Source organism: Synchiropus splendidus, chromosome 4, assembly GCF_027744825.2.
Source record: "Synchiropus splendidus isolate RoL2022-P1 chromosome 4, RoL_Sspl_1.0, whole genome shotgun sequence".
Taxonomy (NCBI): domain Eukaryota; kingdom Metazoa; phylum Chordata; class Actinopteri; order Syngnathiformes; family Callionymidae; genus Synchiropus; species Synchiropus splendidus.
Window position 1 is genome coordinate 2,691,245 of NC_071337.1, and position 20,069 is coordinate 2,711,313.

The 20,069-nt window shown below is 49.8% G+C and overlaps 1 protein-coding gene across 9 annotated transcripts in view; it reads right to left on the minus strand.

Moving 5' to 3' along the window:
• The window catches only part of magi2a (membrane associated guanylate kinase, WW and PDZ domain containing 2a), a 138,677-nt gene that overhangs the window by 42,318 nt on the left and 76,290 nt on the right, over positions 1 to 20,069 (minus strand). For all 9 annotated transcript variants that reach the window (XM_053863817.1, XM_053863820.1, XM_053863819.1 and 6 more), the window contains exons 3-4: positions 7,726 to 7,845; positions 2,770 to 2,985 (exon numbers count right to left, since the gene is read on the minus strand). In XM_053863817.1, coding sequence (XP_053719792.1) covers positions 2,770 to 2,985; positions 7,726 to 7,845 — 336 coding nt within the window. The remainder of the gene's footprint in view (positions 1 to 2,769; positions 2,986 to 7,725; positions 7,846 to 20,069) is intronic.

Genomic DNA, 20,069 nt, shown 5'->3' on the forward strand with positions numbered 1-20,069 from the left:
GGGAGACAACGGAAGAGGGTGGGTCACTGAGAGGGCGCAGAGAGAGGCCAGACGGAGGGGGTGAGCTGGGGTGAGACCAGCGTCCGACAGCTGAGGCAGAGTCGCATCACGGAGAGCAGTGAGTTTTCCAACCTTCTTCAACACTTGGTTCATAAAAACCTCAGGCTCACCACGAAAGGACAGACGCTCAGTCCAAAGTCCTGCAGAAAATCCCTTTTGACTTGTGAAAATATTTATATGAAACTGCTGAAAACCTGTCTGTTTAAACATGTCTACAGAAAGGGGTGGACAATATGGCAATATTACTTATTTTAAATAATTGTTTCAGTTTCATTACAATCTCACGTGTATTTTTCAGACTGACTTTTCAGTTTGTGGTCAGTGTCGGTCCAAAAGGAGAAACAAAAATCTGACAATTTAGGACAAATAACTTTCTTCAGTTCAACAATGATACTTTCTCTCTTCACTTTTTAGAGCAAATTTGTTTGGTTCTTCATTTGCTTTTTAGTCAACTTCTAAACCAAAACTGTGCCAGTCTACGAGTGTCAATAAAGTTTTGAATTGAGACATTATGTTAGCCGCTAGCTCTGTTAGCTCTGCGGTGCAGACAGTCTTTGGCCTGTCGGGTCCCACAAGCAACGCTCCATGGTTCTGTGGTGAAGGTGTGTGTGGTCACATTAGAGGAGCATGAGGTTTAGAAACAGCTGGAAGTGGAGCATTTGACCGGCTTCTTCACTGTGAGTGTGAGGGGAGGAGGAGCAGCGCTGAAGGACGAGTCAGCGTATCAGCATAGATCTATAGTGTATAGAAAGACTGTGAGTGAATCCATGTGAGTTTTGCACCAACAGCATCACAGATTTCACAGCACTGACAGGATGGAGTTGCAGCGTCAGGCTGAGCCTCACTTCTGAGTGAAGCTTTGCTGATCAAAGAATCTTCATGTTTATGAAACCGAGCTTTGGATCACAGTCCAGTTTCAGCAGCCTGTTTACTTGACTCGACAGCTAAATGCTTCATTAAATGCGGACAGTTCTCTGTATACAGCAAGTCACCACGTCGCCCCCAAAACACTCATCAAATGAGCTTGAATAAATATCAATTCAGGAAGCGAGTGAGCGGTTGTTTATTGCCTGTGAGACCAAGTGTCTCACTGTATCTGGAAGATCTCTGGGGAGACCAAGTGAACCCAAGACACACACCTGGGTCCGGTGAAATGCTTCTCTCAAGTCTAAAGACCTCCAGAGGTCAGTCTGTCCTTCAGCTGGATTCTTGCTCCACTTAAACCTCACCTCAGACATCTCCGGCCCAGGGTCCGTCTGAAGAACATGCTCAGCCTACCTTGCTTCACATCCTTCCCATAGGAAAACCAAAATCTCATCCTGAAAGCCGGAGCTGGAGCCAGAGCTGCTCAAGTGTGTCGCCGTGCTGATGATCTGCCGGGACGCCTCCACAGTCACAGGACCACGGCATGGGTTTGGGCCCGCTATCAGCCAGATCAAGCTCATAATGCCTCTTTCATAGCCATCCACTCATCTGATCATGGGACGTCCTCCACACAAGTGTGTGTATGCATGTAATTGGACCAATCTGTGGCAAGACACTGATCTTATGAGGATATTCGGGGTGGTCCATATAGAGTTTTGAGGGTGAGAACGTCTGACTAACTGGGCCAGTGTGTTCCTTCCTTCATCCTCAACCTCAAGCCTCAAAAATGCTCGAGGAGCAAGGACTGTCCCAATTCTTAGGACGTTAAATTGAGGAACAAGATTGAGAAACTCTGCGACCTCCTGGGTATTGAGGAATACCCAGAATCCTTTGCGTAGTATCAAAGATGGCGTCGAAAACGAAGAGACCGAGCCGCAAATGTACATGTTTTTATGCTAATGGAGATATAAAAGACAAAAACACAGCTGCAGACGGCATCCTCTCTGATCCTGTAAATGTTTCTTCTTCTTCTGAATTGACAGAGGAAACACTGCTTTGGTGTCATGCTGCCCCCAGCAGGCTAAGGACGTACCTGCATTAAGGAGCGTCCCATTTCTAAGGACCCAAATCTTCTGAAGGTTAAAGATTGAGATCTGAGGATGGAGGAAGGAATTGGAATACACCCCATTATTGGGTTCCAGTTTGGTTCAGAGTCCTGGTTCAGGTGATCCATGTGTTTTGGATGGTTAGGTTCAGGGGGAGAGGCTGGGGTTATGACCACAAGAGGTCCTCGTAAGGACAGAGAGACAAGTATATGTGTGTAAGTCTCTGGACACTCCAACCCAAACAAATGTCCCGACATCACTATCAGATGGCGGCCATGTTGGATGCAGCCTGTGCCGTTGGTTCAGACAGGTGAGAGCGACATGGTAGGTTCTCTCATATCTCAAAAAGTTGCTCAGAAGACGTGAGGAAGTCCAATCGGCTTGATCGTGGAGCCGACTTGACTCCACCCTTGTCGTCGCTGAGTTCACGGCGCACACAAGTCTGATGAAGGAATGACCTCTGCGTGACTGGCAAGACTCGGACCTGAGCCAGTCCTCACCCAGATGACCGGGTGTCAGGTTCCCCATGTCCTGAGATGTCTCAGAAACAGAGGTACAAAAATGAACATAACAAATATCTGGCAACAGAAAGCCTCCTCTGAGTCCATGACTAAGCCAGTCTGTACCATCCTTGTTGCTAGGCAACCCTCACAACTGTGATTTAAATAACAACGCAGAGCCTGGCAGGCCGGGGTCGCGACCTTGTGCCGCCCTGACTGCAGCGCACGTCGGGGCTCACCTGGCGTGACGGCTATTCCGTTGCCGTTGACGACGTGTCTCTCCTCCTCCTCCTCCTCCGGTGGCTCCACGCCGGCCTTCTCCATGTTGCTGACCGACTTGTTGCGCTTCCTCTTGCCCTCGGAGCTGGGTCTGGCGCCCGGCAGCAGCTGGTCCGTTACATTGAGCAGCAGAGCGCTGGGCTCGGCTGGAGGCTTCGGGGTGCCGTAGAAGTTATCTGAAAGAGACGGAAGAGGAGGTGAAGGCGGTGCCGCTGGCACATCTGCTGGCATAAAGAGACCTAACCCCTAAACTAATTATTGAAGGTGACGCCCAGCGGTGGATCCAGCGGCAGCTGGAAGTTTGCCCTTCCCTTCCTGGGCAACACTGAGGCCGACAGCAGCATCGGTGCAAGGAAACATTCTGATTCCACACATCACTTACAATGATCGCACCATGTGTGGCATCACTTCATCAGAGTGTTTGACACCTTTAAGACAGATAATGAACCTTCACTCTCTTCAGCAGCAAAGCAACATCTTCATCTTAGAAGATCAAACAGTTCTTCTCGCAGAGTCTCGTATTTATAGACAGATCTCCTCTGGTTGAACAGTTTCGCACTCGGGGAGCGCACACCTCCGCCGCACCTGTCAGTCACAAACCACACCACAACTTTGGCAGGAGATCCAAGGAAGGAGGTCAGTTCCTCACAAGGACCTGTGGGGGAGACTGGATCTTCAGGAGAATCAAGGCCCACTCCTGTTGGAGTCACAGAAGGTGAGAGGAGATCGGCTAGGGGGCCCCACCTCCCGACCGAGCGGTGTGGTCTGTACCACAGAGCACTTTAGTCAGTTAGCAGCTTTGACCCTTCCTGGCGACCCATAGCTGCCAAGTCTAAGCCAGAAGGACACGGTTAGTAGCATCAGCTCTGCAGCCTCAGTTGGACCAGACCAGTGTTCCTCCAAGTGTCCTGCAGGAGACCAGCTTCTAGTTCACAGTGGACCAAGTCTCAGCTCAGCCTAGCTCATAGCTCCAACGGTCGCTGGGTGAAATGATATTTTCTGAGGTTCTGCACCGACACTGCTGCCCCCACGACTCATAAATGCGACGATCAGACGAAAATCTTGAGCAGCGCTATGCTGTCCTCACAACACGTGACCCACTGTGTTGCTAGACAGCCAGCCAACAACTTGACTTGCAGATTTGAAAAAAGGGCACTTTCCTTGCCCTTCATGCACGTTCGTGCACCAAATATGGATTGTAAAACTGAAAGTTACAGCAACAAAGTAGTTAACATTCATCTTTTAAGTATAACTACTCACAGACAAAGTGTCTCCCATAGTGAAGCACAGACTTGAAACGAGGAGCCGGCGATTCAGTTACAGCGACTATCAACAACAAAAACTGCCGAGCTGAAGAAACATCAAAGATCGTCTGTCTGTGAAATGAACGCTCACTCGGACGCAACACACAATGGAAAAACGAACAGTCACAGAACTGTTACTCAGCGCAGTGAAAACAAGCGCTGCGACGACCTGGTGTGGAACCGGGTCACGTCTTGAGTGACTGTCCTGGAGCTGATGGGTCTCCGGAAGAAACCGGAAAAAGCCGTGTAATGGTTGAGCTTCCTCACTCTCCTTGGCTGAACCTTGTTTTCACTTCTGGATGGAAGCTTCCCTCTGACCACTTCTCTTCTCATATCGCTCCTCTCTATATGTAAATGCAGCATTTCCATTTCAATTCAGGTGTCGCAGTTTGTTTGAAGAACCCTGTTTTCCTCCGATGGGAAAGAGCGATATTCACCGGCAGTCAGCCTTAAAAAGAGCGGCGAACAAAAGACTTCCTCTCATCATGAATGCACACGTCCCACGGTGCATTTTTCATCGTGCTTTCCGACAACATGAGAAGCAGCCAGACCAAACCTTGCTGCCGGCATTGTGCGACTGCGCAGGAGAGCCAGTCTTTCCAGGATTAGCTCTGCGATTCCAGCGTTGAAATAAGCGACTGGCCACTTGACTGTGCAGGTGACGGTCAGTTCAGGAAACTTCCAAAATAAAAAAAAAGATTTTTTGTCGATGGACTTTCGCTCCATAATTGGAACATCCTCAGGGCCTCCAGGCTGCTGCTGGTTGATGACATCACACTATTCCGCAGCAACAAATACACTTCACACGTTGAAGTGAAGAAAAGATAGTATTTCCAGCCGTCCAGTGCAGAACCACTGCTTCGGCCAATCAGGTCGTGTTCCACCTGGAGCCGCATCATATTCACCAGGTTCCTCTTCTGTGGCCATCAATGTTTCCCAAGGCTTCCCACTGGTTATTTTAGGGACAAAAAGAACCTGCTGCAACGGACTGACCAATCAGTCACCGATAGAAAACTGGACCCCATTGGACAGAAGTTGTATATAGCTACTATGTATCAATACCTGTGATACTGTAACCAGTGACACTATTTTAAACTTTTTTGTATCTTTTGTTGTTGTGACTGTCAAGAATGTTAAAACTTAATAAACATAAAGTTTCCTTTCAAAAGACTTGGTTTCAGTTCAAATTTCAAGTTATGACGAAACAGTGTGTGTGTGTGTGTACACTACCGTATGACTTTGTCGGGACATTTGGCTGAACCCAACAAGGTCCAAACATGAGCTTGAGGGTTCAAACTTCAAAATAACAGGGTGATTCTAACTGGGTACCAGTTTGGTTCAGAGTTCTGGTTCAGGTGAGCCATGTGTTTCGGATGGTCAGGTTTAGAGGCTGGGGAAAGGGTGACGGCCAGGAAAGGCCCTGACAAAGATGGTGCGACAAACCGGTGTGTCTGTGTGCGTAACTGGTTTAATCTATTCTTGTGGGGACCATCTCTTGGAAAAACACCTCCTTGGTTTTGGTCCCCACAAGGTTAAGCCTTGATTTGACTTGGTCTCGGTCTGATTCAGAGTCCAGGTTCAGGTTAGGTTTAGGGGGAGAGGCTGGGGAAAGGGTGATGGCCATGAGAAACCTCACAGTGTCCCCACAAGAGAGATCCATGAGTGTGTGTGTGTGTGTGTGTGTGTGTGTGTGTGCGTGTGTGTGTGAAGTGTCTCAGCATCCGTGACGTTTAGACCCAGTCCCACATGTTGCAGTGAGGATGGCTGAGGTGGGAGGAGCAGTCTGGAGGACCACACTGAGCCGGGTCATGCAGCAGCTGAAGCCTGGCTCTCAGAGTCAAGAGGCTTCAGGACTGACACCAGAGGCACAGGGCAGCGTGAGCGCCAGGCCTCCATCTTCAAATCCTGCTCACTGGGTCTGGCTCAGGACCAGCTGTGCACGTCAGCTGGGGCGTGCACATGGATGGTGGTCTGTGCGATGGATCACTCGACGGTCACATGGTTCTGCGAGCGGTCCCGCTGCCTCAGTCAGTCGCGGCAAAGATCCATGACCTGCGGTGACGGTGCGCTTCACTGACAGAGCTAGAGTCTGTTCCCACCAGTCCAACCCCCCAAAGGCTCCCCGTGTTCCTTTATTCCGCTTCATTCTTCCAGTGTGGGGAGAGAAGGTTTCTGTCTGCCTTCGAAGGTACAACTCAAACACGCAGCTCTGATTCTACAAAATGAAGGCTGGAATGTGAAATGAGCCAAGACTGGCAGGATCAGAACCTCGGGTCGTGAGTCGGCCTCAGGCTGAACTGCAAGAGCCAACATGGAGGACCAGAGGAGACCGAGGAGCCACAGACGCTGGCACTGCCGTCAGTGACAGGTGTTGAAACATCTCCAAGCAAACAGCAGGAGCAGAGACGTGAACAGCAGAAGCAGCAAGACACTACGTCACAGTAGCACCAGCAGATCTAGTGTGGCAGAGTTGAGGTGCTGTGAGGTGGCACCTCATCATCACTAGAAGTAACGTGGACATTCACACAGCCCCTGTGAGACCAGGACACGGTCCCAAACAAAGAAACATCAGCACATTGTTGCAGTCTACACTGTGCTCTGGTTAGACAGGAGCAACATCTGCTCCCTCTCCTCACTTGTGGTAGAGCTCAGTGAGAAGCTCAGGGAAGAAGTCAGTGTGGAGCTCAGTGCGGAAGTCAGTGTGGAGCTCAGTGAGGAGCTCAGTCTGAAGTTCAAAGTAAAGTTTAGTGAGGAATTCTGGGAGAAGCGCAGCCAGGAACTCAGTGAGGAGCTCTGTGTGAAGCTCACTGAAGAACTCATTGTGGAGCTCAGTGTGAAGTTCAGTGAGGAACTCTGGAAGAAGCTGAGTGAGGAGCTCAGTGAGGAACTCATTGTGTAAGTCAGTGTGAAGTTCAGAATGTGGTGCTCAGTGAGGAACTCAGCGAAGAGCTCACAGAGGAACTTAACAAGGAGGTCAGTGAGGAACTCAGAGTGGAGGTCAGACCCCCACCAAACACACAGTCTGTGGTGCAAACCTGTGAACTGGAGTACACACTATGTAGTGAGGCACAAAACAACCGTCCAGCCTGTAGACTCTCTGTGAGGACCTCCACTACAACTCTCTTTTATCAGATGTCAGAAACCAATGAACCAGTGAAGAGGAGCTGATGCTGCTTCTGAGGATGACCAAAGCAGAAGAGAAGAGAGAGTTGTGTTTCTCCTGAGGAACCAGGTGGAACAGGGATGAAGAGCAACCGTTTGTTGTGATGATGCTCAGAAGAACAGCTGCTGGATCTGAGTCTTCTCTCTCTCCAGGCTCCTGAGTCCAGGCGTGTACCTCCTCGCCGTGAGTGTGACAAACACAGTGTTCTGAGAGAGTGATGTTCTGAGGACGAGATGGGTTTGTTCTACAGCTGCCGTGTGTGTGTGTTTATTTCCCGCTGCAGTATGAGAGCTGATGTTCACCATGACTGACCACACTTCTGCCTCAAAGAAGACCAGTGCTGAGAAGGCAATGTGCGGCGTGAGATTCCCTGAGACGCCGGGCCTCAGAGCCGCCGACAAATTCAAGAACCATAATCCCAGTTCAGTATGACTCGGCAGAATTCTTACCTTCATACGTTCCGCTCTCCAGCAGCGCTCCGCTTTTCTCCAACTCTATGAAGCGGTCGATGGTCACGAAATTATAATCCACACCGGGGACCTCTCCTTCCCTGGGCGGCCGGGTTGTGCCTGCAGGAGATAAGAGTGGACGCTGTGAGCTGGGACATTTCTCATCACCGCGCAGTACAGGGACGACTGGGGCTCCAGAGACTTGGTCAGCAGTTTCATTTATCCCTGTCCCAAGTCAAGGCCCGGGGGCCGACCCCGGCCCGCCCAGAGCGTCTGATGGCCCAGACTTTAAACAGCCGTACTGGACTGCAGGTGAAATCCAAACACCAGATCAGCTTCAGCGCTGACCTGACAGTGAAGAAAGGTCAGCACTGGACCTTCTCAGAGGAACACGGAGGAAGAGGGATTCACACCTGCCATCTCCAGATTCATTCACAGTCTGGAGCTCCGGTCTGACGAAACCATCTACCTCAGTTTGGAGCGACACTGTCTCAAACACATATCAAGGAGAAGCTGCTTTGTGATCGTTGCATGGTCTGAGCGACGAGAAATAAACCGCAGTGAGACTTATTATTGGTGAAATGAGCTTCTACAAACTTCATCTCCACCACCCTTGGTCCAACTCTGTCTCTCCTCTCCAAACATCTGCCCTTCCTCACATGGTCTCTAAACTTCTCCACAGGCCCCTCCGACGGACTCATCTCTGAATCTTCACCTCGTGTTTTGACAGGTGTTGTCAAATATCAAATGGAGGTGAGTGTATGGCAGCGGGGAAAGTTTTGGCATCTTCTGAGTTGGTGACAATAAAAACACTAGATTCTATCCATGGGAACAGACTTCCCTCCAGTCTGCAGCCGTCCTCACGCGGTCTGTCTCTTCATATGTCTGACAGGGTGCGCGACCTGAGTTCCACCAGCAACAGACTACAGGTTTGTTTCGTGACTTCTCTGTGAAAAACAGGCTGAAAACCATCATGTCCAAGTCCAGCTCCATGATGCGTGAGGTGTTTTCCCTTTGTTTTGATGTTTCCAGTTTAAATACTTTTGCTAGAGTGAGTTTCTGGCAGCGCTTGTTCAAGCCTCGGCAGTTACATTAACACGTGGCGGAAACCCTGCTCTATATTGGACTCGCCCCAAGTGGCTGGGACAAGCTCCGCCCCCAGCATGTTGGGCTGAGAGTCAACCTGCCGACTGAAAGGCAGGTTTCCACGCCAGCTCTCAGGTGACTCAGCAGCAGGTGTCGGAGTATTTATGTGGCGGCGTGGTAACTAGCCTCGCTACAGCTGATCCCAGCTGTGATAATGCAGCCGCACTTCACCCCCCGCTGCTGTTTTCAGTGGAACGGAGGCTCGCTCTGACTCACACACTTGCTCCGCTCTCACTGCTGAACCGTGGCGGCCGGGATGAACCATGAGCTCGAATCCCAAAGAGCAAGCCTCCTCGCCTGGATCTGCACCATCAGGAGGTCACTTCCACCGAGCTTTCTGTCTTCTGGGGTTAAAGAAAATAAAGTTCATGAATATTTCTGATGTCTCTTCCAGCGTCTCACTGACACTGCAGTAGCGTCACAACGAACCTCTTCAGCCATCATGTCAGGCTGCTTCAATATGAAGCTCAGTAACAGGGACTTCCCATGATGCTCTGCAGCCCTGTGATTGGTTGACTGGACTGCAAAGCATCATGGGAACTGTTTAGGTCACCGTAACACAGCTTCTTATTCAAGAATGATGGGGCCAATGCTGCTCTGCCCAAATGTAACATTGTTGACAGCAGAACCGGATGGACATGCTGTGGTCAATATTTCCCAGAACCACTCAGTATCGCTGGTTACCAATAGACTACAATTGGCACCACCGATGTGGCGCACAGGGAATGTAACATTATCGCTGCAAAAAATATCAACTCCAGTCCCTTCACCCAGAAACCAATGACAGTTCTCCCCTGCTCTGCTCCACTTACTCACTCAGAGGGGGACGAGAATGTGAGTGACAGCGCCACCTAGTGTAATTCACTGCTGCAACATCCACACGCAGCGTCTCCGTGCAGGGAGTCTAATGAGACATGGTCAGGAGTCGGTCAGGTCACACGGAGGCATGGAGCAGGGAGTGAAACAAGACTGTGGAGGCCCTCCTGCAGTTGCCACCGACGGGTCCCACAGACGGGTCCCACGTCCGTGCTGCTGGTGCTTCAGGGGAGCTTCCCACGACTGATAATCTCCGTGTTAGATCCTTACAACATTAGCCTCAATAATCTGAGCGAGAGGGAGGATTACAGTGTGAAGCAGGGAGCAGCAGGAGAATTGAAACTCTGGTGCAAGATTTGTGTGTGTGTGCCATCGGTTTAGCTATTCTTCTGAGGACCAATTCCTGGAAATACTTCCTGGTTAACCCTGAATTTGAGGATGAAAACTAACTGAGTTAAAAACAACCATGTGTTTAGGATGGTCCCCACTGGGAGAGCGCTGTGTTCACTGTTTCTGACGTGAATGTTGTATTGATTCTCCGCTTCACGCAGACAGAAGACTTGGCTACATCTGCCGTGGCTCCAGCTCCGTCTCACATCAGAGCTGCTATTTTATCTGCAGGTAGTGAGTGAAACGCTGTTTATATTTGGAGCCTCCCACTTGCTTTGTTCTGGCCTGGATCCCGAAACACACGAGAGGAGGTGAAGAGGCTGCTGAAACGGTCGTCCCGTGTGACCTGCAGAGTCTTTCCCAGAGCGCCACCTGATTTGATTCCCAGCGGAAGATGGTTAAAAATAGATCTGCAACATCAAAAGCAGTGCAGTTTCAAGCTGTTCCTCTTCTGACAGACGCACCATCTCTATCAAGGAGCTCTCCACTGGGGGCAGCACCAGCCATGTGACACGAGAGGAGCATCATCACGGTGTTCCCGGCTGCTGGCTCATCTCCGGGGGGCCCTCACAAACAGCTGACTCAGCACTGGGTCGTCGAGACCCCGCTGGCCCTCAGGTCTGGACGGACTGTGCAGACACCAGCGGTGAAGGCCGCTTCGGTTTCATGCAACACTCGTTCTTTGGCCAACTTTGTCCACTACGTCTTGTCGCTCGTGACCTCCACCCACTTTTAGAACCAGCATTATAGAGTAGTGGTTTACTTCCAAATAGCTAGGAACATGTTTTCAGGTTACCCCAGTGACTGAGAGGTTGCTAGCTACACTAACGTTGGTGCTCTTACTGCTCTAGGATCAGGGCTCTCCCTGGGATTATTTCCAGCCTCGAGGCGACCTCAGATCTCCGGGTCCGACCTCAATCGAGCAGTTACATGCAGGCACCGGTGGAGAACGGGAATATCTCAGTGGTTTAATCCCACCACCACAATTCCTCTACTACAGAAACGCCTGGTCTCTGCCGGGATGAGGGGCTACTTTGGTGTGGTCACTGTTGAAGTACGGAGTGAAGAATCCTCTGGCTGCTGAGGAAGTGTTCCGGCTTGTAGGGATGGGCTCTAACTTATGGTACACGATATACCGCCAAACACAATCTCCATGATGACAATTCTGCATCTCACGCAAAATTTGATAAACACACAGCTATGACAGTTGTGGAGAGTGTGGTGGACGTTGGTTCACCATGGTAGTTTGAAAGTGATTTTGAATCCAGGGAACCTTTGATCATGACACAGTTCGAGTCTCTGGATCCCTGTTTCTTTGATGAGATGGAGTGGTCCTCATAGGTTCTCTGACGCGCTCCTCTGCCTTGGTTCACATCAACACATGCAGCTCTCCCGCTGCCAAGGTGACAACACTTGGATATTGGCGGCGGCGTCCTCTTCCGTGTCCCCATGAGGCTTCACTGATGGAGGACACACTCTCACAGGCAGCGCTAATGCTACCAGCCGCCATCAGTTAGGGACCATCAACAAATTCTAAAGCCTCAAAGTCTGAGTGACATCTTCAATAAGGCCAAAGGACTGAGAGTTTGTATCATGATCTGGAGAATAGAATCTGGCGCCATGATAATTTCTTCACCTGATGGTTTCTAATGTTTCTTCAGTAGCATCTAGGAAATGTGTCCAGACTGCTCCATAGTTCAAGTCAACTGTTCAGAGACATGAGATACAGCAGACAGACGGCTCCATTTAACCCCTAAATAAAGCTGGCAGAGCAGCCTGTCAGACACCAGCGGCTTCTACCAGAGACATGAAACATTGAGTTTCTCATCTCCGCACTTCACTGTTCTATTGAGACATCAACAAATCATGATGTTGGAGACAAACTCCACTGATAAGTTTCATCATAAAACAGTTTCAAGAGGGACTGTAGTGTCCAACACATGGAAGAGAATAAACATGGATTTATCCTGATAATTATCGTTATCGTCGAAATGACAACATTTAGCGTGATACATTTTCTTTGTCCATATCGCCCATCCCCACCGTCTTGTCTTGGTGGGACATGGAATCACCTCCAGATCAGGGTGACACGTGGATTACTGGGCTGCACTCCGACTTCACCAGATGATGATCCACTCTCCAGCGCTGAGCTGACAAGAACCTACTCACATCTGGCTCACAAAGGTCAACACTGAGGAGTCCACCATCTCATGCAGGACACTCAGATATGGAGCTGGGACCAGAGTAGTGGCCACTGCCTGGATTACTGCCAACACTCACGAGTGCAGCCTCATCTCCCAGAGAGAGGAGCGCCGCGCCGCCGCCATGCCTCAGCAGTCACAGCCACTCCAACAGAACAAGTGTCGTGATTGCCAACAATCTCAATGAGTTTCCAAACGAACTCCGTTCACATCAAAGTCAAGAGCTTCCGACAAACGCGTGCACTCATGAGAGCCTGGTCTCCTTCACGTGGCTCCTGACAAACACACGGCCTTGAAACAGAGCCTTCCATCAAGCCCACAGTCCCTCCCCACAGCGCTGCCTCCGACCAGACCAGCGAGAACAGAACGAGAGGAAAGAGAGTCATAACCAGGCAAACGCTCATTCAAAATTCAAGCTATCAATTAGCTTGAAGGAGGAGGAACGACTGGCTCACTCTTCACTCACATCCACTGGTCAGACGTCCCACTCGCTCCTGCGTGCTCACACCGCCGGAGCCTCTGCTGGTGACGCCACTGACTTGTGGAGAATTGATGAACCAGGTCCCGGTCACACAAACGCTCGGCAGTTAGGACCCAAACCTCTGTCTCAGAGAAGCTCTCATCTGTGAAAAGAAGAAGGAATTCCACTTGGAACACAGGTCCATGAAGGTCCTGAGGACCTGGAAGAACTCTCCAGTCTCCGAGGGCCACGGGGCTGAGGTCTCACGGTGTGAGAGTGAAAGACCACGCCCACATCTCCAGCACGGCTAGACTGTTTCTCTGTGAAGACTGTACAAAGACGAGCATCACACTAGCGAGTCCTTAAGGGCTGGATCACAATGATGTCAAAGTCTACACCTCACTGTAAACCTGAACCAGCTGAAAATACTATCATAAATAGAAATCAAGTTATACAAAAAATATAAATATTAGTGGTGGGACTTTAACAATTTAATTAGGATTCATTAATTACAACAAAAAAACACAATAAAATATTTAATAATTTAAGTGAACAGTGTTCTTTCCAGACACCAGGGAACCTCTGTCAGTGCAGGAGTTCCTGCTCCACTGATCCCACTGATGCAGCAGACACGTGGCAGCTAGGATGAGAACAACAACAACAAACATGGAGGAATCCTCCCTGAACCAAAGCAAACAAAAGCATCCGTTTGCTTTGGTTCAGGGAGGTTTTTCACCACACAATGACCAGGGTTTACATCACTCTGAATGGACTTGAAATTCTTATAAAATTCAAATTCTTATACAAATATTGTCAAGACATTTAAAGAGCTGCAGTTTAAATCAGGTGATATAAAAACTTGAATATAGACACCATGGTGATTTATTGTGCTATTGTCAAAGCGATGCAAAATAAACAATATTCTGTTGTCTAAAGTGATATTCCAGCTCACGCAGAAGCTCAGAGCTAAATGACCCACCAATGTTTCGCCAACAGGTCGTGAACTCAACATCACCATCATCGACTGACACCTTCTTGCCACTCCCTGACAGCATTGGCTGAATATTTTGGGTCATCTACCGGTGACTCGGCGCTTCATCCCATGATCGGCAGCGTAAACTGTCACCTTCAGACAAACTGTGTGTCTGACTTGTTTTCCTTCAATGCATGACACCATGGAATTCCTCACATTAAAGCAGGACGAGACAAAGATGAGTGAGTGGCGCCACATGTCGAGCCAAAGGAGGAGGTCTACTGACCCGACTGGGTCACCACCAGCAACATACATCGATGGCGTCATCAAAGCTAGAGATGGACCAATCAAACATGAGGGTGAGTGGTTTCCTTTCCCTCCACAGATCCGTCGTCAGCATGGTTGTTTACTACGCTAGACTCACGGCAGAGCAGCCGGCGTGCAGCCTGGGCTCCGACGCATGACACTGCGACGGTGTCAGCACGGCCCATTGTTCCATGCTAATCTAGCCATTAGCCAATGAGGAAGTCACAGACCCCCGTAATGCCCTGCATTAAAGGGATGGATTAGCTGGCCGAGGCCGGACGCCGCCGAAAACTGCTTCCACTGCAGCCTGACGGCACGGGCGAGCGAGCACGACGCGTTTGACTGGTGATGTAGCGCAAGGTCTGAATCAAGCGTGATTACTGATGGTTTAGGCGGTAATGAAGTCCAGTGAGCAGGAACAGCATCTAGTGATGAGAGCTAACCATCTCAGCACACTGACCGAAACCCCAGTGTCTGCTCAGGAGGGCTGCTCATGAGACTTTGGGTGGAGTCTGGTCCACTCCAGCCGAGTGAGAGTCGCTGTGTTCCTGCTCCCGTCCCTGTGGACAGACAGTAATGTGGTGGTCATCTCCTCCCAGCTTCCATGAATAGTTTTGCCCTCCAGGAGGTGCGAGGTGCGGAGCGAGGAAGGGGAGGGTTTCAAGACAAGGCTGAGAATACACCACCGCAAAGCAGTTTGTTAACCTCTAACTTCGATGATCAGTGGAGTCAGTGAACTGACGGCTACAGAATGAGTGAGTTAAACACGGTGCAAACCTGTGAGCTCGCGCTGAGAAAGGTGCAAAGCAAGTGATCGATAGTGCAGCACACGGTAACAAGATAAGGTGCTGAAATCAAGATGGCGTCTGGGACACTCACGCAGAGTTTGGGTCGGGCCTCTCTGGCCAGTTTCACGCAGCTCTTCACCAGATGAGCCGTCAAGTTGCTGTTGAGATGATCGTTACCATCGAACCGTAGGGCTGGAGCCCATGGTTAGGAATCACTGAGGTTTTACCCAGAGGTGTAAAACAAAACGCCCCCTAAAGGGCTGTTTTGCTGTACACCTCTGGGCCGTGCCACGTCGCCCAGCCGCCTCTCGTCACTGAATTGACTTGACAGCTGCACGTCTGTGATAGTTACCAGCTATGGAGAATTTCATGGAAAGAAACAGAGATAAAGAAAGTGACTTGTCACTTGTTGAAGCAGTTTTGAAAATTAATGACACCATTTCATGGCAATATTTTAGGATATTTAGTTATGATTTTATCATATTTATTTTATTAAGAACTGCATTCAGTTTTTCCAATTTTCTCAACAGCTTGCATCACGTGTAAGAACATGACTTGCACCTGCTTCTGCTGCTGGTTGGACTTTTCGCTGACAAACATCTTTGCGATGATCAAATGGTTTCATGTCATTTCACAAGGTTCTGGTTTGTTTACGTGTCAGTAGATTAAACATGGTTATTGATCACAAATGAAATCAAGAGTCATGAATCAATTCTGTGACTTGAATGGGCCCCGAGATCAAAAAGGTTCAGAGCCCCTGCTCTGCAGGTCCTGGAAGCTGCAGACATGGACTTCCCTTGAGGAGCTAGATTACCGTAGCAATGAGACACTACAGCGATCAGAAGTAGAGACCTGCAGGGGGCGCTGAACCGGTCACCTGCTTCAGCCAAGACTTGGCAAACCCTCACAGCCACAGGCAAAGATAACTCACTGATGAAGAAGCTCCACATCCCTCCACAGGGATGAGGTACTATGATGGAACTTGTACTTGAGTCACACTCAGCAAATACAAAACACAAACGGCCTCGGTGTGACAGATCAGATTCCACCTCCACCATCATCCCTGCTGCCAGCACTGTCCTAACTCTACGAGGATCCTTTTAATAGAGCTCACGGTGCCCACTTCCTGCTGTGTAATTCGCCTCCTCTTCCTATGAGTCGAATAGAGGGGTGTCAGGGGAAGGGGAGGGGGGCACTCACGCAGTTCACCCACAGAGAAACCACCCGGGCCATACGTGCTTAACTCAGCCAACATAAAAGTCCCCAACACCCAGCCTCTGCTCTCCTCCTCTCTGGCTCCGACGGACGCCACAGCCCAGCGTGACGGAGCCTTGACAGGAATTCTGGGAATGATTCATTTCCTCCACTTGCGAGGCGATTAGTAGGAGTCAATCAAATGAATAATAAATGTAGAAAACCTCAGTCAAACTGCAGCGCAGGCGCGGCTGAGTGGCACGGACCGATGACGGCAGTCGGCATCTTCATCACAATAAATCCACCAGGAGACACCACTCCAGGACGGAGAGGAGCTGACGTCGAGCGACACTTCCAGATAGATGGATCGACCTTGGACCGGGAGAGAGAGGACAAGCCGTAATTCCAGGTGACGGCTCTGGCGGTTCATACTTCACCAGCAGAGGGGGAAAAAAAAGTTTTTTTGTTGACTCCAAAAGTCGATTTGTGAGCGTGTCCATCATGAGGACTGATGGTGCTGCCCTTCCAGAAGGCAGTTGATCACCGCCCCGGAGCCCAGCCACCAGACGACACGCGGCCCAACAAAGGCAGACGCTCGGCCGGGCAGCATCAGTCTCCACCTTTAATTGATGTTTGCATAAATGTCCAGTTCACGAGCTTCGAGCTGTGAGTTGGGCTTGTCACCATGACGCCTGACTTTCATTAGGTTTCCCAAAGGGACAGTAACTTATCGTACACGATATACTGGGAAAAACACTCGCCGCGATGACAATTCTGCCTCTCACGATAAACACACAGCTCACTCGCTGTTTCATGAGATGGAGTGGTCCTCATAGGTTCTCTGACGTGCTCGTCTGCCTTGGTTCACATCAACACATGCAGCTCTCCTGCTGCCAAGGTGACAACACTTGGATATTGGCGGCGGCGTCCTCTTCCGCGTCCCCATTAGGCTTCACTGATGGAGGACACACTCTCACAGGCAGCGCTAATGCTAGGAGCCGCCATCAGTTTGGGACCATCAACAAATTCTGAAGCCTCAAAGTCTGAGTGACATCTTCAATAAGACCATGGAAAACAAGCATTTTAGGAGAGAGAATTGTGACAAGGTTTTTCATCACACAAGACAAAGGACTGACAGTTTGTATCATGATCTGGAGAATAGAATCTGACTCCATGATCATTTCTTCACGATTTCTAATGCTTCTTCAGTAGCATCTAGGAACTGTGTCCAGACTGCTCCATAGTTCAAGTCAACTGTTCAGAGACATGAGATACAGCAGACAGACGGCTCCATTTAACCCCTAAATAAAGCTGGCAGAGCAGCCTGTCAGACACCAGCGGCTTCTACCAGAGACATGAAACATTGAGTTTCTCATCTCTGCACTGAGTTCACTGTTCTATTGAGACATCAACAAGTCATGATGTTGGAGACAAACTCCACTCATAAGTTTCGTCATAAAAGTTTCCAGAGAGACTGTAGTGTCCAACACTTGGAATAGAATGAACATGGATTTATCCTGATCATTATTGCCAAAATAACAACATTTATCCTGTTTTCTTTCTCCATATGACCCATCTCTAGTTACCACACTATTTAGCTACAGCTCAAACAATAACAAGCCTCCTGAATAAACTGAATGAATGGACGAATCCTCAATGCAACTCTGCTGTTCGTGTTTCCAGTGTTGACTCAATAAGCATCTATAAATGATACGCTTCATGTTTTATATTTATCAGAAACTCCTCCAGGCTGGATGGACAGAAAACTCTCCTCAGCAGAAACAGCTCCACCTTCTCAAGCTTCCTTGCACGACGACACGAGGGAAGCGTTGAAACATGGATGTTTCAGATACGTATGCAGTTTGTGCACCTGCCAGCTAATGTCAGCGAGGGCTTCATTTACGGGCTGTAAACCACTATCACGTGCCGTCATGTGACATCCGCCGTCATCGTGAGACAAGCAGAGGAGACTGAAGTCTGTGGCGGCAGCACGGCCACACAACACGGTGATTTCTGTGGGTCGGGTCCAAGTCAGGAGGGAACTCCGGACTGAACAAATGGCTTGATGATGTTTCCCAAATTGAAAAGTGCCAAACAAATGGAATGTGGTTGGAAGTCACATGGCCGTTCCCTTCAATGACACAAGACTGGAGCGCATTATCCGCACGGAATGGGAACCATAAAGCATACGCACGGTGGAAACGAGCAGGTTCAACATCTGCTGGCTTCTTAATGACTCCATCAAATATGAGCGTCAGCATCACACGCCACGCTCACGTTAGCTCCTCATGAGGGACGCAAACCCAGGCCACGGTGAGGGGAACCGGTGGAGCGGAGGAGAGAGAACAACCCTCACCACAGCTCCACCCGGATTCATCTGCACCATCTGTTCCGATCCGACCCCAGGGATGCCACCACCATCATCATCATCATCATCATCATCATCACCACCATCATCACCTCCATGGTGAAGAAGAACCACCACCACCATCATCATCATCATCATCATCATCACCATCATGGTGAAGAAGAACCACCACCACCATCACCATCATCATCACCTCCATGGTGAAGAAGAACCACCACCATCATCATCATCACTACCATCATCACCTCCATGGTGAAGAAGAACCCACTGTTATAACTGGACCTGAGGGACACCACCACCATCATCATCATCACCACCATTGTAGTGATGAAGATCTCACGGTTCTGTTCATACACGAGGGACACCACCACCACCACCATCATCATCATCATCATCATCATCATCATCATCATCATCATCATCATCACCACCTCAATGGTGAAGAAGATCCCACGGCTATGTCTGCATCATCATCATCACCACCATTGTAGTGATGAAGATCTCAGTGTTCTGACCGCACCTGAGCAACACCACCACCATCATCATCATCATCACCACTTCCATAATGATGACGATCCCACGGCTATGTCTGCATCATCATCATCACCACCACCACCTCCATGGTGATGAAGATCTCAGTGTTCTGACTGCACCTGAGCAACACCACCACCACCATCATCATCATCATCATCATCATCATCACCACCACCACCACCACCACCACCACCACCACCACCACCACCTCCATAATGATGAAGATCCCACGGTCCTGTCCGCACCCGTGGGACACCACCACCACCATCATCATCATCATCATCATCATCATCATCACCACCACCACCTCCATAAAGATGAGGATCCCACGGTTCTGTCTGCACCCGTGGGACACCACCACCACCACCACCACAACCTCCATAAAGATGAAGATCCCACGGTTCCGTCTGGACCCCAAGATCCATCTGAAGAGCTCCGTGGACGTCAGAGCTGGGAGCATCCACGACCCTCCAAGTGATGGATTGGTTTCTAAATCAGGAGGCTGCACATCACCACACACGACAAGTGCAGCAACTGCAGTGTGGAAGCAGGTTACTGCATTTTTCATGAGTTTGTACGACTTCTGTAGTTAAGTGGCACCTCAAGTCATGATGCAAGAGCGTGTCTCTCTTGTGTGAACTTGGCGGATGTATGCAAATGACGGTGTGTGTGTGTGTGTGTGTGTGTGTGTGTGTGTGTGTGTCTTGTGAGAGATAACGGTGCGAGCAGCTTAGCGCTCACCTATCTTCCCCGTCCCCAAGTGGAACCAAGAGAAGGCCCTTATCGCAGACCCTCAGCACCACATCCTTCAGCCGCGATGCCTTCAAACACTGAGGCAGGAATAAATGAAACATGCAGGAGAGCAGCAGGAAGTGGCCCTCTGGAGATGCTCCTCGCTCCTGTTTGTTTACCAGTGTCTCCTCACCACCTCGGAGGGAGTGGGAGAAAAGGCCTGGAAAACAGAAGGAATGAGTCCAACTTTGGGATACAGGGGGAAAAGGCATCGGCAGACGGATGAGAGGCGACGAGAGTGAGGGGGGTGCGCAGAAGGAACCAGCTGAAACACACTGGGAGGTCCAAAACTAGCGTCGTCATCTGTGTTCCCGGGGAGGAGATGAGAGGTCGCCCTCTGTGATGGGACGGTTCTCAGGCGTAATTTGACTTTCAG